At 44.3% G+C, this 24,683-nt stretch overlaps 1 protein-coding gene across 3 annotated transcripts; it reads left to right on the forward strand.

Moving 5' to 3' along the window:
- The first annotated feature begins 1,237 nt into the window (after positions 1-1,237).
- On the forward strand, positions 1,238-23,303 carry GTF3C2 (general transcription factor IIIC subunit 2). Of its 3 annotated transcripts, XM_060026926.1 has the most exons (20): positions 1,238-1,968; positions 9,563-9,833; positions 9,997-10,318; positions 10,913-11,198; positions 13,051-13,145; positions 13,949-14,026; positions 14,173-14,271; positions 15,349-15,576; positions 15,751-15,862; positions 16,068-16,176; positions 17,110-17,136; positions 17,470-17,495; positions 17,680-17,809; positions 19,794-19,938; positions 20,046-20,207; positions 20,391-20,478; positions 21,124-21,252; positions 21,547-21,699; positions 21,850-21,957; positions 22,267-23,303. In XM_060026926.1, exons 2-20 carry the CDS (start codon positions 9,587-9,589, stop codon positions 22,483-22,485), a joined length of 2,763 nt encoding a protein of 920 aa, XP_059882909.1. In that variant the 5' UTR covers positions 1,238-1,968; positions 9,563-9,586; the 3' UTR covers positions 22,486-23,303. The 3 variants fall into 3 exon arrangements, with proteins under 3 accessions (XP_059882909.1, XP_059882910.1, XP_059882911.1); XM_060026927.1 differs by lacking the exon at positions 17,110-17,136 and having other exon boundaries at positions 1,239-1,968; XM_060026928.1 differs by lacking the exons at positions 17,110-17,136; positions 17,470-17,495; positions 17,680-17,809 and having other exon boundaries at positions 1,239-1,968.
- Positions 23,304-24,683: the final 1,380 nt, after the last annotated feature.

The following is a 24,683-nucleotide window of genomic DNA, read 5'->3' on the forward strand; positions in this document are numbered from 1 at the left end:
CAGAGGTTCAACAGGGTGAGCTCTGTGCTTTAGCTGGTAGCTGGTAGAGATTAGAGGCAGAGAACCAGATCAATTAAAAAGAGATTGCCTATCAATCAAAATCACAAATGCACCTAAACTTTGGTCCAGCAATTCTGCTTCTAGGAACTTAATGCTAGCCATATAGTTGCACATTTGAAGTAGCTTAGATACAGAGTTATTTATAGCAGCATTGTTTATAATAGCAAAAGACTGGAAACCACCTGGATATCCATTAATAATAAGGGCTAATTATTACTACATTCATATAATTACATACTAAGCAATCATAACAAAGAATAAGGAAGGTTTTTATATAGAGAAATGGAATAGTCTCCAAGGTACACTCAAAAGAAGTAAGGTGCAGGACAGTGTGTGTAGTTGCTGTTTGAATTAAAAAGGGGAAAGATTCCCTGGCTGGGGAACTAGATCCCACATGCGCAGCGCGGCCAAAAGGTTAAAAAAAAAAGGTGTGTGTGTGAGGGGGAGATATATATGTATTTGCATGTGTATAAATACAGAAAGTATCTTGGACCTGTAACAAGAAAACTGCCTGGGTGGATGTGGTCTGGGAGGCTGGAGACAGGTGAAAGGTACTCTTCACTTTATATCCTATGTATCTTTTGAATTTGCAGCCATGTGAATATCTTATCCCCAAAATAAATACAATTATTAGTATAAAGAAGATTTTGCTTTAGGGGAAGTCAAAGATAGTCTAATCTGAGGCAACAGGAATGGAGAAGAGTCAGATTTGTTCATTACAGAAATAAATGCTTGAAAACAATTTTAATAGAAAAATAAATGCTTGAAGTTATCAAGTTGAGAGCTGTTCATCGGACAAGCACTGTAGATACCCCGTATTAGAGGAACTGCAGCCTCGACTGCACCCGATTTTGCACTCTCAGAAAGGAGTCAGTCCTAAGCCACAGCGCAGCCTTAGCTGTCTTTAGGCCACTTAGGGCAAATGGGACGGGAGCCCCCCTTGCTCTAGATTTTAAATCTTAGCTAGCTTCTCCCAAACTTTTCTTAAATGTTTTGTGTAACCACGGTAATTTAATAGATGAGATTATCTGGGAAGAGAAAGATTGGTTTACTCCACCCTTTCCTGTTTGTTTATACATCCTGAACTCCACTATTCGGTGTATGGAGACCTGTGAGATTTACACAGCTTTAAATGCCTCAGGAAAGGGCGGAAGTTTGTTACATTCTTTCTCCAGCAGCATCCTACTTCCCAGGGAGGGAGTGGGGCAAGGCCTACGACCAAGGGGTGGGTCCAAGCCCGAGGATCACTTGAGTAGAGCGTCCCCATGCCAGGCTTTTCTACTGCTCTTCCCTTTCACTGTGTTTCCGTCTTGGGTCCATGACTTCACTAGTGGCTGGATCTGCTGGGGGCTGCCCTGAGGGGGAAGCCGGAGTCGTCCCCCGAGGCAAGGATTCCTTTGTCTTCCAGTCTCCGGCTCGACGGCGGGGCTGCAGGTCAATATTCTCACATTGGCCCGTCCCTGCCCGCCACAGGCCGGTAGTCTCGACAGAAAGCCAGGATTCCGCGCTCGGGAGCGACACTCAGGCCTGGGCACTCGCAGTGTCGAGGCTCGAGTAGAAGCCGCGTGGGAACCGGCGGGGCGCGACGACTATCACCGCGCAGGCGTCAGTTCCCTTCGGGACACTGCAATTCCCATAAGGCCGTGCAGCGGCGTCCCCTGCGCCGCTAAGGCCCGGGAGCTGCGCCCGCTGCGACAGGGCTCGGGACGCTCGCCGCACTGCATTATGGGATACATAGTCTACTAGAAAACGTCCTGGGGCACAAACTCCCAACCAAGCCCACGTGTTTACCTTGTACACGGGGTGGGGGACGTCAATGAAGAGTAGCTACCAGATTTCGTCATAAAACGGCGACCAGACAGGCGGCGCCATCTTCGAACTTGGACTTCCGGAAGGACTTTGGTGAGGGTGAGTGTACCACAGCGGGATGTGCGGGGCCCCACGATTACTACCCCCCCACCCCACTTCTTTTTCGGTAGCACTAAGATATTGGGAACCAACTCCGGCTCCGCTTTTCCGCCTCTGCACAGCATCGCGACCTCCAGCCCCTGAACTCCTCCGGAAACCGTCGTGGTCCCCACCTCCCTAACCCACGGTGGCAACCGTGCATCCCCCATCTCTGCTCTCCTCGGGTCTCGCCTTCTTTCCCCACGCGGTGTCTGTAACACCTCGTCCTGTGTCCCGGCCGCCGCGCTGCCTACATTGCAACCCTCGGACTCTGCGAACCTACCGTAGTCCTCAGCCTTACGAAACTCAGGGCTCGCTTCCCGAACAGGCTAGTGGTGAAAGCTACCCGACGCCCAGGACTGAGAAAGGGCAGGCGGTCACCCCTAGAGAGGTAGCGGGTCGGTCTTTTCATTCTGCTGTTTTCCAGCCTCTTCCTCGGTGAGGCTCTTCTAACCCTGGGGGTTGTGCCCCGCGCGCTGCAACCTCATTGGCGCAGCCAGGGGCCAGTTATGTTTCCCAATCTAGTCCTTTTATCCTGCAGCAACTTGGCTTTCTGTTGGGGAAGGCAGAGGTGGTGACTTCAGCTTCACCCGTGGTAACTCACTTTGTTAGAGGGGTGCAGGGTATGGCCAAGGCTTATAGTCCCAGGGGCATATTGTTACACAAATCTGTCATTCCTGTACCTTCGTCTCTTTTGGCCACCCCTTCTTATCAACTGTAGTATTGTTTTCTTAGTAATTTTCTTTAAATTGATTTAATTTTAAGATTTAAGTGCTTTAGTCTTGATCTAAACAATGTAGATGAAACCATGGGTTTCATGGACTAGTTATAGTTTTCTTTTTATATATACAAGTTAAAATAAAAACACAATTAGTCAAATAAAATCGTTCATTTTTGTATCTCAGAAATCATCTTGCATACCATCAGTTGTACCATAGGAACACTTTGGGAGACAATGTATTAGACCAAACAGTGTGTGTAAAGTAACTCCATACTTGAGGAGCAGTGTTATCTAATCATTTTCCACATCTGGGGAGATCAGGCTGGCAGCCTTGGAGCAGCATGGGAACCAGACAAGTTGGGGTGCCGATGCAAAATTTCATAAACTCTGGTACACATTTACTAAACATCCTTTACTTGTGTCCAGGATTTGCATTGTGTAGTCAAAAATAGAAATTAACCACCAATGCCATGCCTTCTATGAGAAGTGAATCCTTTTAGAGATTTTTGTACCTTGAGAAGTTAGTTGTTCAATCAACAAAGGTTAATTATTGTGCTTACCACGTACCAGGTTCTAGATACAATAGTGAGTCAGATAGACAAGAGCCCTATCTCATGAAACTTTTAAGGAAGATAGATATGGAATAAGTAAATACCCGTATCTCTTATGATAAGAAAATTCCAGATGGGCTAAAGAGCTACATGTAAAATCCAAAACTAGAAAAATTATTAGAAGAAAATAAAAGAAGATATCTTATATTCTGATATTATATCAGTGGGGTAGGAAATGCCTTTTTAAGACACAAACAGGGGAATTCCCTGGTGGTCCAGTGGTTAGGACTCTGCACTTCCACGGCAGGGGGTATGGGTTCGATCCCTGGTCAGGGAACTAAGATCCCCGCATCATGCAACATGGCCAAAAAAAAAAAGACACAAACAGAAGCCAGAAAAGAGAAGACTGAGAAATTTAACTCATAAAATTTAACTTCAGTTTAGCAAGAAACATAAGCAAAGTTTTTTTAAAAGGTAGATACAGAGAGAAAATATTTGCAACATAAATAACTGCACAGATAAATAAGGAATGATCAATTTGTCCTGTAGAAATATGGGCAAATTATGTGTATCGGCAATTCATAAAAGACAGATGTCCAACATATAAAAAGTTGCTAATCTCAATTATTACCAGGACAATGCAAATAAATACAGTAGGGAAGAATTCTTTCACCCATCAGACTGGCAAAAATCAAAGATTGACAAGGGGTGGTAAAATGGGTATACCCATTTTTACAGTTAGTAAGAGTATAAATTGCTTTTCACCTTGGTGACCTGTTTGGCAGTATCTATTAAATTTTGAAATGTGTATACCCTTTAACCCAGTACAGTAATTCCACTTCAGATGATTATTCTAGAAAAATAATTTCTCATTAATGAAGAGATCTATACTAGAATATTCACTGCAGTATTATTTGTAATAGTATTATAATCCAATTGTCCATTAAATGGGAAATACCCAAATAAACTATAATCCTATGGAACACCATATAGTAACTAAGAAGAATGAAAAAGATGTATGTGGAAAAATGATATGGAAAAATCTTTAAGACATGTAGAAATTCTCTTAACTGATTCCATTTAACTAGCTCCCTCTGTTAACTGACATTTTCCATTTCCTGCATAAAGCATACTTTACTGATGCCCATAGCACACTGAATTCTCGAAGCCTGTAGATTTTTTTCCTATAGGCCCGGTCACTCTAAGTAGTTGAACTGAATGCTTGCCAAGAGTCATTGTATTGGTTCGAACATTTTTAATATAAGTTGATTTGTCACTATGTTTATATAATTGTGACATATATTTAAATTTTAAGGAAATTTGAGTATGTAAGAGTTACTGTTTCTATTAAAAGTAAGTTGAAACATGGCAGATATACAGGTGTTTTATTGTTGTTCTTTATATTCTACACTTATTTATAAGTATTTTGTATCAACTAAAGATTTTATAAAAACAATTCTAAAAAAGAAAAGAAAGCAAACTAAACTGAATACTTTGGAGAGACAAAAGTGAGTTTGCAAACAAGCAAAAAAGCTACCAAACAGGTGTAAGACACCTGTAAAAGACAGGAAATTTTGTAAACATCTGGAAGGTTACTGGACTTGAATTACTTCTCAAGAAAAGAGAATGTTTCAAGAAACAAGTGGTAAGGAGCCTTGGTGCTGCTGAGAGGTCAAGTTAAATGAGACTGAGAAGAGTATTGGACTAATTGACACAACAGTTATGGATCACTTTAGCTTCAGTGATGAGTTGAGGGCAATCTCCTAGTTAGGATGCAGCAGGGTGATTAAAACATCAAGGGCAGACAGCTCTTAAAGTTTGACTGTGAGGGGCAGGAGGATATTAGTTGGAGAACTGGGTTTGAAGGATAGTTGTATTTGTGTTAAGATGAAAATTAAAAAATAGTTAAATGTTTATTTTTTAAATTTTATATTATTTATTTATTTTGGGGAGGCACATATTTTATTTATTTTGGCGGGAGTGGGGGGTGGCACACCATACAGTATGCGGGTTCTTAGTTCCTCCACTAGGGATTGAACCCGTGTCCCCTAGCGGTGGAAGCGCAGAGCCCTAACCACTGTACCACTAGGGAATTCCCGTTAAATTCTGTTTAGAAGGAGCCAATGGAAAGGAAAAGGACAAACATCTTCATTTTCTTTCGGTGGGGCAGGAGGGGGCATGGGGCTAGAACACAAGTGGAAAGTTTGGCTTTGGAAAGTGGATGAGGGGCTCAGAGGCAGGGAGTGTTAGGTTATCGACAAGAAATTGAAGTATGGTTTTTGATTGTTTAAGAAATCTGAGGCTAAGTTATCTGCTGAGGACTAGGGTATCAGACGTTGGAGGAGAGAGGGTATGGGAGCTGATTAGAGAGAACGTGTGCTCAACTAGTGCTCAACTAGAACGCTAGTGCTCAACTAGCTTACATGCTCCCATGGAGAAGATGGGTGATTGGTTCATCCAGGCTTGAATTTTGCCGGGCCTGTGGAACAAAAAGACAAAAAGAAAGGAAGTTTGTAATATCAACAAGAGTCTGATTAAAATAAAGAAGTCTAAACTAGATGGTTTGTGGCTGACATAGGGAGAAATTGGAGAGATCAGTGGATTAATTAATGTGGTTAAAGAATAGATATAGTGATAGTAGTTGAGCAGTCTAGCTGTAATGATGGGAGGTTGTGATCAGATATTGGGTGTCTTAGTGATTTTAGAGGTTAAAAGGTTTTATATGCTGACAAGGTTCAGGTGTGACAGTGGAGTGACTAGCAGTGATTTAGCTGAACTTTACGAGCTTGGAAGGAACAAGGTTTTTACAAGATGGGGAGGACTATTGGTCAAGAATTGACACTGGAGAGGAATGGAGAAAATACTGATCCTACTTTCTACCCTGGGGTAAGTGGGATGTGAGAGAATGAGCACCCTCCATCTGAGAGCCTGGAAAGCTAGAAATTTCATTTCCTGGAATTTTTCCATCCAAGATTCTGAATATGATTTAGGCCTTGCCAATCAAATGTGCTCTCGAGGAACTCAAATTTGGACTTGAGTTTAGAGAGGAGGCAGGCCAGAAGGCATGCATTTTGCTGTTGCAGATAGTGGCAGTGATACGGCTCTGGATCTGGGAGCCAGAGAAGAGTCTTCCTCAGTTGGTCACTTTCTGATTATTGCAGAAGCAGCTTATTTATGGAGCCATCAGCTATGGCAGGGGCTTCTTGATTCAGCTGCTGGCTCCCCACCATGGCAGAGGAGAAGCCATGTGGTTCTTGAACCAGCAGCTGTAAACAACTTCTCAATTTGACAAGTACTTGTTCCTAAACGTTTTTTCCCCAACCCTTCCAGTGATCCTCTATGCAGGTGGTTTTCAAACTTGAGTATGCAGCAGAATCACCTGAAAGTCTTGCTGTAACATGAAGTGCTGGCCCCATCCCAGAGTTTCTGATTCAGTAGGTCTGGGGTAGGACTGGAAGTTTGCACTTAACTGACTTCCAAGTGATGTGCTAGTTTTGGGACCACCCTTTGAGAACCACTGATGTGAACCATTTAATACCCTGTAATAAATTCCTTTTATTTATCTTGTTTCTGTCACCTTTGTGTTGTTTTTTTTTCTTTTCTCTTTGTGTGTGTGTGTGCTTCCATTATTTTTAATGATCTTTTATTATGTGGTCTTTTAAAAAATTCCTTCCGTTTCTTAGCCCTATTGGGTATTTTGGAAGCAATATAGTATACTGTTTTTAGTTCTATTAAACATCTAAATGGTATTAGTAGGGAGTTCCCTGGTGGCCTAGTTGTTAGGATTCCAGGTTTTCACTGCCGTGGCTAGGGTTCAATCCCTTGTCCAGGAACTGAGATCCCGTAAGCCACACGGTGCAACCCCCCCAAAAAAAATGGTATTAGTAAATCTATATTTTTCAATTTGTCAGCCTTAGAAGCAAAATTAAGAACAATTTCTTTTGCCCCAATCTACTACAATCAGAATATTGGTATTTTTACATTGTGGGACATTGAAATTTTTAATTTATAATCTGTTTTATACCTGTAGTTACCACAGTTAATGATGTGTCACTGGGTTAAATCCTTACTGCCAGCCTTTTAATAACACAACTTCTCCATTAGCAAGTTCTTTATATTGATTTATCTTTCATTGGCTAAATTAGGTCTTCAAGTGTATTTTTTTAGAAACTTGCATATTTAGAATGTCATCCCATTACCTTTACATGAATGACAGTTAAGTAAAGAATTCTCTTGATCCTTTTAATGTTTCTTTATCTTCTGGCATCAAATGTTTCTGAGAACTCTGAGGCTGACCTGATTTTTTTTTCTCTCTCTTTGTAGGAGAAATTTAGTATCTTCACTTGTATTTCTTGGTCTTAATGAGTATTTATTGATTTTTGTCTTCCTTTTGCACCATAAGCCCGCTTGATCTATAGACTGAGATCTTCCTTTATGTTAGGAAAGTACACATTTCTAGCTTTCATTTCAGGAAATTTTCTTTTGTTAGGTCTTTGAACATGTTTTTTTTCTGTTCCCATTTTTCTTCTCTCTTCTTCAGGAACATCAATTATTCATATGTTGGCTTTCCACTTTCTCTTTTCATCCATATCATCTTCTCACTAATCACTTTTATCTCTTTACAACCTGTGTGGTTTTTTTCAAACATGTCTTTCATATCACTGATTGTCTTTTCAGTAGTATGTATAGTTTCAGCATTTTGCTTCTCTGGTTTTCATTTCTTTGATTTTATTCTTTTACTCAGTTTCTTTCCTTATAACTGCCAGCTCATTTTTTTTTTTTGCCTTGCCATTGTTTTATTTCTTCTTTGGTCTCTTAAATCTTGGATTCCACAGTCTCTTTGGCTTTTTTGAAAGAATAGAAGCTTTTGTTGGAAAATTTCTTGTTTTCTGGAGACTTTCTTTGAAAGGGTACTTTTCACCTTTTTCATTTGTGTCCTTTATATTCTTTCCATAGTAACTATGCATAGGTCCCATTGGATCCTTTTTGCTTATTACTAATTTTGAATGGAGTAGTTCTCTAAGGGTTTGCTGTTTACCAGAGAACAATGTAGGTGGATTCTCATTGACCTCAATTTACCTTGATAGTGTTATACTATATCCCTAGCATATGATGTTATAATGTATCCTTAGCACCTGAGTTAAAGAGTTGGCTATTGTTATAGTTTATAATGATAGACTGTAGCTTCCTCAAGAGAGACAGTTGGAAACTTTAATTTGTATGATATTTCTTGTGGTATTTGTATTAGCACACTTTTCCACTGAGGCTGATGAGTTCTTTATCCTTAAGACATATATAGACCTATGGAGGGGTTCTTCCTGGGATCTGAGCTATTTCTTCCCTTTTGTTACAGACAAGTAGGTTATTCTGGCCAGAAACTGGGCCCTTGCAGAGTTCTGTGTTGCTAAGGTTTTTGGGTTGGTAGTCAGTGTTGTTTATCTCTGTCAGTTTACTTTGGTCCATAGTTGCACAGCTGGTTTCCTGGGTTTGAAGAAAATGAAGATTCATGACCATTTTTTAGTCTATTCTTCAGTGTGGAAATGGTCTCTTAATGTAGTAGGATGTTCCTTAATTGTCTCATAGGCTACCACCTCCCCCATCCAGCTGAAAGATTGCTAGCAGGACACTAGAGAATTACTTATTCTTAAATAAATCTGTACCTTGACTAATATTCACAAAGATGGATGTCAGATCTAGTCATCCTGTCCTCCTTCAATTTGATGTAAACTTTATAGTATCTGGCAGCTATTCGTTATAGTCTATTCTAGAAACTTGCGGCCCTTTCCTACATTCATAACAGGTGATTTTCTCTCTCTCTCTCTCTCTCTTTTTTTTTTTTTTTTTTGAGGGGGAGGGGATGATTCATTTCATTGGGTTTCAGGGAGAGGAGTTAAATAATTGTTCACTCACTTTAAATCATCTAAATAAAGCACTTAGTACAATACTTGGCACATAGTAAGCATTTAATAAATGGTAGCTTTATTATTGCTTGTTTGTCTATTGTCAGCTCCACTAACATGTGAGTTCCGTGAGGTCAGGGACCTTGTCTGTCTTGCTTATTGTCATGTTACCAGTTCCTAGAATGGTGCCTGACATATAGAATATGCTTAGTAATTATTGCTGAATGAATGAATGATCAGAGAGCTTGGGTTTCTGGTTGGTGGGGAAGGTGGGGGGAGGTTGGAGAAATGGTTGTGAGAAGAGAAAGACAGGAAAGTAGAAAAATCTGAGCCAGTGCAAATAGCTTTTACCTTCTACTCACTTGTATGTCTCTTATATGCAGGCGCAGCCATTTTAGGGGGTGCTGATGGATCCCTACGGGGTCGGCTGTGTTGCTCTGGAGGAGGCCGGCCCCGTGGGGAACATGACTGTGGTAGACTCTCCTGGACAAGAGGTGCTAAAACAGCTTGATGTCAAGGCCTCTTCAGAAACAACCAGTGTGGAGGCTTCCATAGAGACATCATTATCTACCCCTTTGCCTGGATTTGGGGATTCTCTTGATGAGAGGAGGCTCCCTCCAGAACAGGAAACCCTCTCCAGACTGGAACAGCAAGGTATGTCCCTTGACCTTTCAGCTTTTTATCTCCCCATGCTCAGCTTAAGATGAACGAGAGCAGGTTGAGCTCATAGGACCTTACAAACTTGGGTATGATGTAATCTGTTCCAAAGAGGCTTGAGCTCTGGTCCCATCTCACAGACCCATATTCTTCTCTACAGATCTTTCTTCAGAGATGTCAAAGGTCCCAAAGCCTAGGGCCTCAAAGCCTGGCCCGAAGAGAGGTGGTAGGACACGGAAAGGCCCCAAAAGGCCCCAGCAGCCTAATTCTCCATCAGCCCCTCGGGTTCCTGGTCTCTTAGATCAGTCCAACCCTCTGTCCACCCCCATGCCTAAGAAACGAGGTCGAAAGTCCAAGGCAGATCTGCTACTGCTGAAGTTGTCAAAAGGCCTAGATCAGCCAGAGTCTCCACATCCAAAGAGGCCCCCTGAGGACTTTGAGACCCCTCCTGGGGAACGACCCCGCCGAAGGGCTGCCCAAGTGTAAGGATTTCGGGGCACAGCTTGGTGGAGGGAGGCTGGGTGAAGGGATGAGGGTGGGGCAGATGCTGGAGAGATGAGTGGACTGTGATGAGGTGTCAGGTAAGCAGGGGTGGTGTCTGGGTTCTGGGGACTTGAGCAATCTTCTAACTCTTACCACAGCAATTTTATCTGTGGTTAGATTTGTCTATCTGGGAGGTTCCTTTCTGTACCTCATATCCTATCTCATTTTTCACAGTGTCCTCCAAGTCTTCATTGCAATTTTACTGCCCAATATGTGTCAGTATATATGTGCCCTTCCATTCTTTCCCTTTGCCCTCAATGATCTTTGACTGTGGTAGAGTGAAAAGTGCTTTGGACTTGGAGTCAGAAGAACTGGGTTCAGATTCCACATATGTGATCTGAATCATCTTGGCCAAGTCACTTAACTTTCCTGGATTTCTCTTTCTACATCTATCAAAGGGGAAGGGAAATTAATAGCCACTTCGCATGGTCACTGGGAGGATCTAGTGAGATAAGAATCAGCCAAGTGTCGGGCACAGTGGGCTCTCGGTTAAGTGTCTGTGAGTGTTGCTCTGACTCTGCCCTATCCTACAGGGCACTTCTGTATCTTCAGGAACTGGCTGAAGAGCTCTCAACAGCCCTGCCTGCTCCAGTATCCTGTCCTGAGAGCCCCAAGGTGAGCAGCCCCACCAAACCCAAGAAGAACCAGCAGCAGGCAGCCTGTCATTATGGAGAAGAAGAGGATGACACCGCACGGGATGAAGACTTCGTTCTCCAGGTTGAGGCTGAAGATGGAGAAGAAAGTGAGGCCCCAAGCGAGAGCTCGTCTGACCCCGAGCCTACAGTGCCCCGAAGCACCGCACGAGCATCCACTTCAGGGGTAACCTGAATAGACGGAGTGAATGGGGATAGCAGGATTATTAGGGGGTCAGCAGGACGCCTAGAAGGGAAGCTTTGGCCTAGTAACTAGGATGGCCAAAACAGGTAAAAGGAAAAAAGAGCAACTTCAAACACAGTTGAGATTGTAGGGGCTGCGGGTGTAACTAAACAAGATTATTCGTTCATATGTTGAGCATCTACTCTATGCTAGGAAACACAAGCATGAATAAGACAAGGTCTTGCTTTACAAAGCTCACAGTGTAATAAGTGCTGCATCAGGAGTGAACAATCTGCTTTAGGCGTATAGAGGAAGGATGATTAACTGCTTGGACTTCATGGAGAAATGATACTTGAGCTAGGTCTTGAAAGGAATAGAAGTTTGCCAGAGGGGATGGTTTTCCCAGAAATTGGTTGTGGCTGCAGCATCGGGCCTGGGGTAAAGTGGTGGGGAAGATTAAACTAGAGAAGATGAAAGGACTAAAACTGATAGGAGCCAACAAAGGGCGTGTGTGTGTGTGTGTGTGTGTGTGTGTGTGTGTGTGTGTGTGTGTTTAATTATGGTAAAGTAGATAAAACAAAATTTATCATTTTAAAATGTATAATTCATTGGCATTCAGTGCATTCACAATGTAGTGTAACCATCACCACTATCCATTTCCAAAACTTTTGTCATCCCAAACAGAAACTCTATACAACAGAGGTTTTTAGGTAGAAAAATAACATGATCAGTTAGGAAAATATATTAATTTGCAGTTGACAATAAAGAAGACAGCTTCAGTTCTCTAGTGCTCCAGAGTTAGTGAGGGCCTAAATTAAGCAGTGAAGGAAGAGAAGACGGGGAGGCAGATAAAAGAGATATATAAGAGAATTAATAGCAGTTGGGAATTGAAGGAGTAAGAGTTTCCAGCTTTGATGGTGCTCTCATACACTGAACCTGGGCACACAGAAAGAGTGGGGGACTCAGGACGGGGGAAGGTGGGCAGGCGAGGTGATGAGTTTACTTTCTGACATGTCGAGTTGGAGGTGCTGGTAGATCAAGGGCCATCCTTCTGGAGATGTCTCTTTGCCAGTCAGATATATGGGACCAGTGCCTTACTTCTCCCAGATGCAACATTTAAGGGAGCACCAAAACCCCCAGTAATCAAGATAAATATCTCGATGCAACATTTTAAAAATCAAAATTAACGCAACAAATCTGTAGTGAAGAAAATATCAAAAATTTAAATAAAGATAGAAACCATATAATTGATTTTCCCTTTTGCCTCAGGCTCTAATACGGCTCAGCACCACACTGAGTCTAGAATTTGTAGAAAAGTTGAGACTGAGTAACGTTTACATTTACTAAGATGCAGCCTTGATAATCAGGCATTAAAATGGTGGTCAAAGCCATGAGACTTAGGATGAAATTACCAGGAGTACGTGTATTGAGGGCTGAGGAGACAGAGGGCCTCTAGGAAATACCGTCACTGACCAAATGGATCAGAGGAGGGAAAGCCTGCGAAGGAGACGTGGGAGGAATAAGGAGAGACATGGGAGGAATAAGGAGAGACTACCCCATAGGGCAGGAGTTTCAAGAAGCAAAAGGAGTCCTCTGAATCAGGTGCCATGGAGACATGCCAAGGATGATGAACAGAAAACAGAGAGCAGGTTTTGCGGTTTTGATGGAGGAATAAGAGCAGAAGATGAAGAAGTCATTGTAATGGTTGAGATACAAATCTTTTAAGATGCTGATAGGTAAAAGGTTGGAGAGGAAGTAATGCCAAGAAAAGTAAAAGTTGGGAAAGCGGTCTCCTGGGGACTTTCTCCAGCTTATGAGATTCTCTCCCTTACACTCTCTTCAATTTGATCCTCAGAAGCAGAAGCCACACTGCCGGGGAGTGGCTCCCAATGGTTTACCAAATCACATCATGGCTCCTGTTTGGAAGTGCCTTCATCTCACCAAGGACCTGTGAGGCTTGGGGAACGGGGGCTGAGGATGAAAGGGTGGTGGAGGAGTGCAAAGGACTATCTAGCAGTGGGGCTGTGGGAAGGGCGCAAGGCACTTGCAGCGTAGAACACTGTGAAGACATTCATAACTAAAAGGCACTGCTCCAAAGGCAAGAGCTCTTTTTTTTTAAATTTTTATTTTATTTTATTTTTTGGTTGCATTGGGTCTTCGTTGCTGTGCGGGCTTTCTCTGGTTGTGGCGAGCGGGGGCTACTCTTCGTTGCGGTGCGCAGGCTTCTCTTGCGGTGGCTCCTCTTGTTGTGGAGCACGGGCTCTAGGCACGCGGGCTTCAGTAGTTGGGGCATGCGGGCTCACTAGTTGGGGCTCGTGGGCTCTAGAGCGTAGGCTCAGTAGTTGTGGCACATGGGCTTTGTTGCTTTGCGGCATGTGAGATCTTCCCGGGCCAGGGATCGAACTCATGTCCCCTGCATTGGCAGGTGGATTCTTAACCACTGCGCCATGAAGGAAGTCCAAGGCGAGAGCCCTTGAGCTGTGCTGTCCAATATGGTAGCTACTAGCTGCATGAAGCCATTTAAATTTCATTTTCAATTAACTACATATAATTAAAAGTCCAGTTTCTCAGTTGCACTAGGCACATTTCAAGTGCCCAGTATCTACTTGCAGCTGGCGGCTAGCGTGTTACACAGCACAGATGATAGATCGCTCCCATCACTGGGAGCTGCTGTTGGGCAGTGCTGCTTCTGTTGGGCAGCGCTGCTCTAGAATTTCTCTCTTCCTTCATTCATGATGCTTCTGTTTCTCCAGCCGAGAACAGAAGCATTCATACTGGGAGTTTGCAGAATGGATTCCTTTAGCCTGGAAGTGGCAATTGTTATCTGAACTGTAAGTTGAAGAAACATCTTTGAAATCTAGGAGGGGGTGACACCACTGGAGACAGAAGGGTAACAGAGGACTCTAGATTTATAATGGGAATCCCAGGATGGATGAAACTCTTCCAAACTTAGGCTATTCCCTTTGCCCTCCCCCAGTGAGGCAGCTCACTACCTGCCCCAGGAGGAGAAGTCGCCACTGTTTTCTGTACAACGTGAAGGACTTCCTGAAGATGGCACACTCTACCGAATAAACAGGTGACGATTGCACCTCTTTTTCTGATTCTGGGAGACAGGAAAATGAAAAATGATTGTTGAAAGGGATGATAGGTTGGCCCTGTTCTTCCCTTAATGCTGGTCCAATAGGTCCCAAGGGTAGGAGTGCTGGCTAGATCTGGTCAGCCCCCTCGAATGTGCAGTGCTTATCGCTGCTGGCCAGACTGAGGGAGCCTAAGGAGGTTTAGGGTAAAACCAGTTTTCAAGGTCACATCTACTCCGATAGACCTAGACAAACTGGCCCTAGAGAGAACACTGTAGTAAACCAGAATGCACAACCTGTCATCTTTGAAGGAAAGCCTAGGACTAGACAGACTTTGGGAAGGAAAGGAGGAAGATACAGATGGTGGCCAGGACTGGTTTCACTTGTAGACTGTGACTGGTGTTCTGGTGCTTGCTTAAGTCAGTTCACAGGAGCTCCAGGTGGAGCTCCCATTCTGTTCGCATTACTTTTTTTTTTTTCTTTTTTAAGAGCAGTTTTAGGTTCACAGCAAAATTGAGAGGGTTTTTCCCATATACTCCCTGCCCCCCACATGCACAGCCTCCTCCATTATCAACATCCCTCACCAGAGTGGCACATTTGTTACAGTTGATGAACCTACACTGACACATCATAATAGCTCAAAGTCCATAGTTTACCTTTGGGTGCACTCTTAGTGTTGTACATTGTGTGGGCTTGGGCAAATGTATGATGACATGTATCCATCAATGTGGTATCATACAGAGTATTTTCACTGCCCTGAAGATACTCAGTTCTGCCTATTCATCCTCCACCTCCCCCACATCTGGTTATCACTGATCATTTTACTATCTCCATAGTTTTACCTTTTCCAGAATATCTTACAGTTGGAATCATACAGTATATGGCCTTCTTTCACTTAGTAATGTGCATTTAAGGTTCCTCCATGTCTTTTCATGGCTTGATGGCTCATTTCTTTTTAGTGTGAAATAATATTCCATTGTCTGGGTGTATTACAGTTTATTTATCCATTCATCTACTGAAGTCCTTACTACCTTTTATTAACTCCTTTTTTCATCCCATCTTTGACTTTTCTCCAGATTTAGCTCTATCACAGCACACCCAGAGCGCTGGGATGTGTCTTTCTTTACGGGGGGACCGCTGTGGGCTCTGGACTGGTGCCCAGTGCCAGAGGGGGCAGCAGCCTCGCAGTATGTGGCTCTTTTCTCCAGTCCTGACATGAATGAGACACACCCACTGAGCCAGCTTTATTCGGGCCCTGGGCTGCTCCAGCTCTGGGACCTTGGGACCTTGCAGCAAGAAAGCTGGTGAGGTGGGGCTGGGACACTGCCATTGGAGGGTGGTTGAGGAGGAGAGAAGGATGGGGCTGGGCAGGGGAAGGGGGCAAGGCTCGGATTGGGTTGAGACAAGGGGAGCGCAGGCTCTGGCAGCTCCAGGCCCCTCCTTCCCACCCATTCTCCCCACATGCTTTCTCTCCTCAGTCCTGGCAACAGAGCCCACTTTGTCTATGGGATTGCTTGTGACCACGGCTGCATCTGGGACCTCAAGTTCTGCCCCAGTGGAGCGTGGGAACTTCCAGGCACCCCTCGGAAGGTACCTCCCAGTTGATTGTGGGATGGCCCTAGGACTCAGAGCCAGGACCAAGGGGCTGGCTCTGGGAGGGAGGGAGGTTAGAGAGTGGTGGGTGGAGTTTTTCCAGCAACTCCATATCATATTTTCAGGGACCAGAACCTGAAAAGTTTTCTGAGAGGTGCCTGAAGGCAGCAAGCCTCAGTGCAGATCTGGTCTCACCCTCTAGGCTCCTCTCTTGCCCCGGTTGGGTCTCCTGGCTCTTGCCTGCTCAGATGGGAAGGTGCTGCTGTTCAGTCTGCCCCATCCCGAGGCCCTGCTGGCTCAGCAGCCCCTAGGTGAGTAGCACAGCAAGGAGAATGGGGCTGCTGGATTTGTGGCCACAGCTTAGCAGGGCCTGTCTGTCTCCCCTGAAACTCCTCCAGGCCCAGTCTCTCCAGTACAAAGCCTTACCGAGTCACTCCTCCCATTCTGACTTCACACGTGTTGTTCTTGACCTCTCTCTTTGGCAGCCTGCACGCAGTCCTCTCTTTTGCAGTCTTGTAACTGCCCTCTTTCAGCACATTACCTTTTATCTCCCCGCCTTCCTTGCTCTCCTGTGCTCTCAGGTCTTCCCCCTCTTGCTACCACAGTTAATTGGCTGTGTAAAGAGCTGCTGAAGGCTGAGGATTGCGCCTGGGGCTTGTCTCCCCCGCCATATTCCTCTTCCTCCCCAGATCCTGTCCTCCACCTCTCCTGCCCTCACCACCACACATACACGTAAACACACTCTCTTTGTTGTGAAGAGAGAGAGAGAATATAGAGTTCTCCCTCTATATTCACCTTTGTGAAGGTGAACACAAAGAGGAGGGGGCAGGAAATGCAGCTCCTATTTGGTTGAATTTATTTGTTTTTCAACAGCACTGAGTAATTAAAGAAGAGGGCACCTAGGTTTGAACCCTGAGAAATCCCGTGTTCGGTGGTCTGGTGTTAGGAGTTGGCTGAGGAGGGAGTGGGAGGTGAGGAAGTGAAGACAGAAATGTATAGACAATTCTTTCAGAAGTTTGGCTGTGAAGGGGATCATATAAATGAGGGCGGTGGCTGGAGGTGAAAAAGGGGTAAAGGTGTACTTTCCTGGTAGTCCAGTGGTTAAGACTCCGTGCTTCCAGTGCAGGGGCGTGGGTTCAATCCTGGTCAGGGAACTGAGATCCCACGTGCTGCGTGGCGCGGCCAAAAAAAAAAAAAAAAGAATAATGGGTAAAGGAGGGTTTTGGTTTGTTCATTTGATTTAGATAGAAGACAAGAGTGCCTGTTTACATGTGAGTATGAGAGTGACCCAATAGGGAGAGAGAAAGTGGACAGGGCAGGAGAAGGGGAGGGTAACCAAATGAGCCACGCTCTGGAAAAGGAGGGGATGAGAAGAGAGCCGAGTGGAGGGGTTAGCCATTCTGATAGGAGGAAGGGCACTATCATATAGAACAGGAGGAAAGGAGAATCTGGGGGCAGGTTCATACATTTGATGGTAGAGAGAGAAGAGTGTGAGGGAAGGGCATGGCTGAAAGGGCTGGGGGTGCTGGCCTAAGAGCAAGGCCTAATTAGGACCTCAGTCCTCTGGATGCAGAGTGTCAGTTACTGCTCTTCTTCCCTCACAGATGCAGTGAAGCCTGCCATCTATAAGGTGAGTGAGGAACCTGCTACCTTAGCCAAGGCTCCATCTTCTTGAGCCTCCCTTACTGACTCCACAGCGAGTCTCCTTCCACCTGAAAAATCTCCCACCTCCTGCTGGATTAAACAAGGATTGGAGCCTTTGTTCCAAACAGTAGTTATCCCTAACCCTAGCCTTGTCTCTCCTGTCCCTGCAGGTCCAATGTGTGGCAACCCTTCAGGTGGGGTCTATGCAAGCATCAGACCCCTCTGAGTGTGGTCAGTGCCTTAGCCTGGCTTGGATACCCACCCGGCCCCACCACCACCTGGCTGCTGGATATTACAATGGTGAAAAGCAAAGCAGAGCATAAGGAGCTACCGCTCTTGAAACTTTTATATATGCTTGTTTTTCTGTTGTGGTTTCCTTTTTGATTCAGTGTTCGCCATTATATACTTGTAACTCTTCATGAAGTGTAAAAATACACAAAGAAGAGAAAAAAAGTCACTAGAATTTTTCTACTCAGAAAGAAATAATTGAGTAGATAAACATCATTTCATGCTGCTCTCTATGCATCTATAAAGATAAAAAGATTAGATGGAGAGATAAAGAATTCTGTAAAAATGGGATCATACTCTAGATACTATTTTAAATTAAAAGGTATTAAGTTTAATTATACTTTAACTTTATGGAAGGAAAAGGCAAGTGAAACTGAAAAATTAGCTAAGGTCCCAATAAATGTTCTTTCACCACAGAGAGATTAGTTCCATAAAGATACTTTTAAGATTAAAAAGGAAAAAGGTAAAAAATTATAAATAACATTAAGTAATTGGCGTTATTAGGTTGTTATTGTTTTTAAATGACAGTTTCACTTTTAGACACACCAGCAGACTTTCTGCTAGGGTGATAAGGGAATTAGCACTTGTACACTGCTTCCTGTCATCCTTCTCACAATCTCCTAATTGTGTTTCTTTTGGTGGTCTTGTTCTTACACTGTCAAGGTATGTGATACTCAGTGCTGTTTTGCTATCTTAATTCCCAGAGTTACTTAATCTTAACTCTATATTGAAAATGATTGCCTGTCTCCACCAGTCCTTTCATCTCGGTCTCCCCCTCCATTGCTGAATTACTTATATTGCTTAGCTGTAATTCACTGTCAAGTTTTTTCAAAAAGGCTCATAGATGCTACATTTCCTGAGTTTATGTATAAAAGGGGTTTTAGCTTCACATGCTTCCCCCAACTTTTTTTTTTAATTAATTAATTTATTTATTTATTGGCTGCGTTGGCTCTTCGTTGCTGTGCGCGGGCTTTCTCTAGTTGCGGCGAGCAGGGGCTACTCTGTTGCGGTGCGCGGGCTTCTCATTGTGGTGGCTTCTCTTATTGTGGAGCACGGGCTCTAGGCATGTGGGCTCAGTAGTTGTGGCTCACGGGCTCTAGAGCACAGGCTCAGTAGTTGTGGCGCATGGGCTTCATTGCTCCGCGGCATGTGGGATCTTCCCAGACCAGGGCTCGAACCCATGTCCCCTGCGTTGGCAGGCAGATTCTTAACCACTGCGCCACCAGGGAAGTCCCGGTTCCCCCCACTTTTGTTTATTAAATTCTTATTGTTCTTTAGTTTGTCCTTCACTTTTATCAAAGTTATACTTTTGATTACTTCGTCCTCTGCCAGCCTGGTCAGGGGTCAGCTTGTTTTGGATCAGCTGAGTTAGTTTCTATTTGTCCATTTGTTTTCTATTCCTCTACATTTTGTTGCTTTTGGCTCCTTGCCTGTTCTCTTTGCCTTAGAGCAGAGTTGGCAAACATTTCTCTTAAGGTTCAGATAGTGAGTATTTTATGCCTTGTGGGTTGTTTGGCCATTGTTGGAACTATTCAGCTCTGCCATTATAAAGTGAAAGCAGCCACAGACCTTAGGTAAGCAAATGGGTGTGGTTGTGTTCCAGTCAAACTTATTTACCGAAATAGGCAGCAAGCTGTATTTGGCCCATGGGCTGTAGTTTGCCAACCCTTGTCCTGGAAGGTTTATGCTTTTTTAAAAATCCCTTTATTTTTATTTAGTAGGGAGTAGAGGACACTGGGTTCATTCAACCTATCTTTCAACTGCAGATCTCAGACTAAGCTATTACTTTTATGTTGATGAGAATTGGAACTAAAAATATCAGGTTGAGTCTTTAAACCGTGGAGGGAATGTTGACTAGCTAATCATGATCTCTATAGCCTTTCATAATGCATCAAGTCTGAGAGTAGACGACATAGACCCTAGGAGCCAGAGAAAGGAATTAGAACAAGAAGGGAGAACCTGGCTCTAATACCTACGCATTCTGTCCCTACCTCAGGCATGGTGGTTTTCTGGAACCTTCCCACGAACTCGCCTCTGCAGCGGATACGGCTCTCTGATGGCTCCTTGAAGCTCTACCCCTTCCAGTGTTTCCTAGCCCATGACCAGGCTGTGCGTACCCTTCAATGGTGCAAAGCTAACAGGTATAGAATAGGAGAGTTGTGGAGGTGGGAGGTGAAGACTGGGACAGGCTGACTCTTCCAGGCTTGTTCAGATTTGATCCTCTCTCTCTTCTCCCATCTTTCCACAGTCATTTCCTAGTCTCTGCAGGGAGTGACCGGAAAATCAAATTCTGGGACCTTCGACGACCTTATGAACCAATAAACTCTATCAAGCGCTTCTTGAGTACAGAGCTGGCCTGGCTGCTCCCTTACAATGGTGTCACTGTGGCCCAGGACAACTGCTATGCCTCGTACGGCAGGATGGAGAGAGGAGGAGCTCTGGGGACAGGCCCTAAGGGTTGGGGTGCACTGTACCAGATGGTTGTGAGGAGAGGAGGGTTGAGGGTTGTTTCACTGAGAGAGTTTGAATTGTGGGGGAAGAAATGAATCTAACCTTAGAAAAAAGAAGGTTTTCTTTTCTCTTTCTCTTACAGTTATGGACTCTGTGGAATTCATTATATTGATGCTGGTTACCTTGGTTTCAAGGCCTACTTCACTGCTCCTCGAAAAGGCACTGTCTGGGTGAGCCCCTCTCTTCCAAACCTTCATTACACAGGAAAACGGTCCCTTTACTCACCTAGTGGTGGTCAGAAAGAGGCAGTAGTGGGTTTTTTGGTTGGTTGGTTTATTTTGTTTTAATATTTTTTAATTTGTTTTATTCTTTTTGGCTGCGTAGGGTCTTAGTTGCGACACGCAGGATCTTCACTGAGGCACGCGGGATCTTTTTCGTTGCGACGCGTGGGCTTCTCTCTAGTTGTGGCGTGTGGGTTTTCTCTTCTCTAGTTGTGGTGCGCAGGCTCCAGGGCACATGAGCTCTAGTTGAGGCGCGTGAGCTCAGTAGTTGTGGCGCATGTTGGCTTAGTTGCCCCGCGCCATGTGGGATCTTAGTTCCCTGACCAGAGATCGAACCTGCGTCCCCTGCATCGGAAGGCGGATTCTTTACCACTGGACCACTGGGGAAGTCCCAGAGGCAGTAGTTTTGGATAAAAGGAGAAGATAGGTGTGTGGTAATTGTATCTTCAGGGATATGGGTTATGATGAACTCATATTTGTTCGTGCGAATATGTCTCTCCCCCCTCAGACTGTGAAGTTGTTACCAGTTCACAGAACTGAATAAATATGAGTGAATGAATGAATGAATGAAAAATGTCTCTCTCTTCCTATTAGAGTCTTTCAGGATCCGACTGGCTCGGGACAATAGCTGCAGGAGATATATCTGGGGAGCTCATTGCAGCTATATTGCCTGATATGGCACTGAACCCAATAAATGTCAAACGACCTGTAGATCGAAGATTCGTACGTATATGAATATTTAATAGCAGCACTATCTGTTGGGTCCTAATCCACACGACCTCTCAAATTAGTGCTACCAATTAGCAGCAGAGTACAAATTAGTACTAGGTCTCCCAGCCCTGATATTCTCCCTGGAAGTCTTAGAATAGAGGTATACATAATCTCCCCTACCCTCGTGCATCTGAACATATGTTTAAACATACTACTTACAGTCTTTCCTGCTCCAAACCAATTTTCTCTTTTACTTTTATTCAGTCTTCAGTATTATAGAACCTAATCTAACATTCTTCTTTCTAGCCTATATATAAAGCAGATCTGATGCCATATCAGGACAGTCCTGAAGGTCAGGACCACTCTTCTGCTTCATCTGGGGCCCCCAACCCTCCCAAGGCTCGAACTTACGCTGAAACCGTCAACCATCACTACTTGCTCTTTCAAGACACAGATTTGGTAAACTGAGGCCAGGAGAATGGGTGTGGCATTAGAAAAAGTAAAAAACTTGAGTCCTTGTATAGTAGGGAGTCCTAAGGAGTTCCAGCAGAAAGATGCAAAACTAAGAAGCTGCTCTCTTTCTCTCTCCTATTACACCCTCCTCCCCAGAGTTCATTCCACGGTCTGCCCCACAGAGAACCAATGCTGCGCATGCAGGAGGGAGAGGGGCAAACACGGCTCTGCCTGGACCGGCTGCAGCTGGAAGCTATTCATAAGGTAGGAACCTTATCTCTCATCTTCGCCATCCTTCATCTCATTTCCTCCCAACTCTGGGCCTGTGAGCAATGAAATGGGAGATGAAAAGGTAATGGAGACGGTTAAGGCGGGGGAAACAGCTCCGGCACTCTCATCCTCCAGAGCATGATAGACATACCTCATTCATCGTCTTCTCATTCCTACCTCTCACCCCATCGTGGTCCTCCTATCCTTTCAGATTTGTGGTTTTTTTTTTTTTGCTCTTAGAGCTAAGACTCACCCTAAAGCAACAACTGTGAGCATCTCTTTTGTTTTCTATTCTCTTCACAGGTACGATTCAGCCCAAACCTGGACTCCTATGGATGGCTGGTCTCTGGGGGGCAGTCAGGGCTAGTTCGGATCCATTTTGTCCGTGCGCTCACCTGTCCACTGGGCCACCGTATGCAGCTTGAAAGCCGAGCCCACTTCAATGCTATGTTCCAGCCGGCCTCCCCCACTAAAGGGCCTGGCTTCCCTCCAACCAGCCATCGCCTTCTGCCTGGCCCCTAGTCGTGGTCCCCACAGAACACTCAGGATGAAGTCTGCTGAGAACAACTGGCCCCATGCACACAGCCATAGGAACTGGGGCTTTCCTGGACAGTGATGCTGCCAGGCCTGGACCTTTAGACCTGCCTCCCCAGGACTCCTTAGATCCCTCTTTCCACAGACTTCTTCTGTCATCACGGCCCCCCACGGGCAAGGGGGTTCTCCCTCCACAAACTCTCAAGTCTCCTCAGCATAAAACTATGACTCACGAGAAACACTCAGGCCTGACCTAGGCTTGGGAGTCAAACTGCTCATATTGAGCATATTGTGAAGTGGGTAAAACTAAGTAAAGGTACTGGGTGTTTTTGAGACCACATGTGAGTGGGTGTTTGGAGAACTGGAAAGGGTATCTGCATGAAGGCTCCTGTCTGACTATATTCCAGGATCCAATATTACTGCCTTCCTAACTTCCTCTTTAGAGTACCCAACACACAGGCCCACAAGGGGGTGATGGTAATTCATTGCACTGAAGCTGCTTATAGTACTTACTTAACTGAGGAACACACCACAGACACCCTGCCAACAGAACAGTGGCTCAGATCTTACTTGCTCCTGCTTATGAATATTCCCAATCACTGGTCATCTGACCCTTCTTGAGCACTCCTAGACAGTCATTTTTTAAAAATCTTCCTTTATATCAAGTCACACAGTATACCTCTATAAATTTTACCATGGGTGTTAGGAAATCTAGTCACTCTTCCCTATGATTGCCCTTCTAAGTATTTAAAAATAGCTATCATGTGTTTCCCAAGTCTTTTCTTCTCTAGATTAAATATCTTAAGTTACTTTAACCATTCTTTTACACGTCATGATTTTTGATCCTTCATTATACTGTCACATTGTTGACTTATTAAACATTATTTAGCTACACTATTTCAACTATAGGAGGTATTTCAAACCCAAGCACAGTAGTGTATTATAGCTCATTTTGTTAGAATCCTCTTGTGGGATGTTGCAGACTCACGGTGACTGCAATATTGCCTCTTAAGCAAGGATAGACCCCACAAGGAGAAGTAAGCAGACCATAGTCTTGGAATGTAGAAGAGTACAACCTGAGGTTTGGGGCAGGGAGTAGTCAGATGACTTCAGGAAATAGAGAAAAACACATAGCCAGCTCCTATTTAAGGGAGTGGAGATTAGTTCAGTGCCTACCTGGAACAGAACACTTTGACACTGTAGACTGATTGGCCAAATATCTGGGAACAGCTTTCTGCTTCTTCAGGGTAGGGAATTTAGCATTATGTGAGAAAATCTTTAAGAGGAAAGGAATCAAGTAGTTCAGTTCCTCCCCTGTACAGAAGAGGAAACAGATTTGGAGGCAACCCAGACCATTAGCAGCAGAGAGAACTCACGTCAATGCAAAGTGGCCAAGTATGCCCCATCCTATTGTGCCAGCTCAGGTTATGCCAGTTTTCTTTTTGAGAGGACTGGTAGGGAAGTGCTTTCCATTGCGGAGGAGCTTTGTTCATTCTACACAACAGCCCTTTGACACTGCCTCAGGAAATCCCACTTTCAGTGGTAGAAAAGATGGGGCCTGGGGACCCATGTCACTGAGGCTGTAGGTTGGTGTTGGCAGCCCTGCTTCTGCTGCTGGGTCTCTGCCCTAATCTCATCCTCCAAAAGAAAAGCAGGAAAATGCTTTCAGCCCTTGCTCTCTTTCTCTGCCATAAGCCCTTTTTGCCCCAGGCCACTCCCCTTCCAAACTTTCCTCCTGATATATATTTGATACTATCCATAGGTTCCTGTACTTTTCTTCCTTTGTGCCTTTGCTCACACTATTCCCTCCTCCTGCAGTGTCCTTTTCCACCATCTCCACCTAAGTCCTATTCATTGTTCAAGGCCCCCGCTCAAATTCCACCTCCACCAAGGGGCTTCCCAGATTTCTCCAGTAAAAATTATTCTCCCATGCGCTCCCAAGAGAAAAGGAAGGAAAAGAGGTTAAATGAGAGTTTATTAGGCACTTGATCTATTTCAAGTACTTTAGCATATGTTACTTAATTTAACCCTATGAGGTTGGTATTGCCCCATTTTACTTGACAAAGATAAGATTCTGAGAGGTTAAGCAGTCTGAATAAGGCCACATAACTACTGAGTGGTGGTAGACAGTCTGACTTCAGAATACAACTTTCCAACTTAGCACATTTGGTCTCCTATTACTAGTG

This window comes from Delphinus delphis, chromosome 12 (assembly GCF_949987515.2).
Source record: "Delphinus delphis chromosome 12, mDelDel1.2, whole genome shotgun sequence".
In the NCBI taxonomy this organism is placed as follows: Eukaryota; Metazoa; Chordata; class Mammalia; order Artiodactyla; family Delphinidae; genus Delphinus; species Delphinus delphis.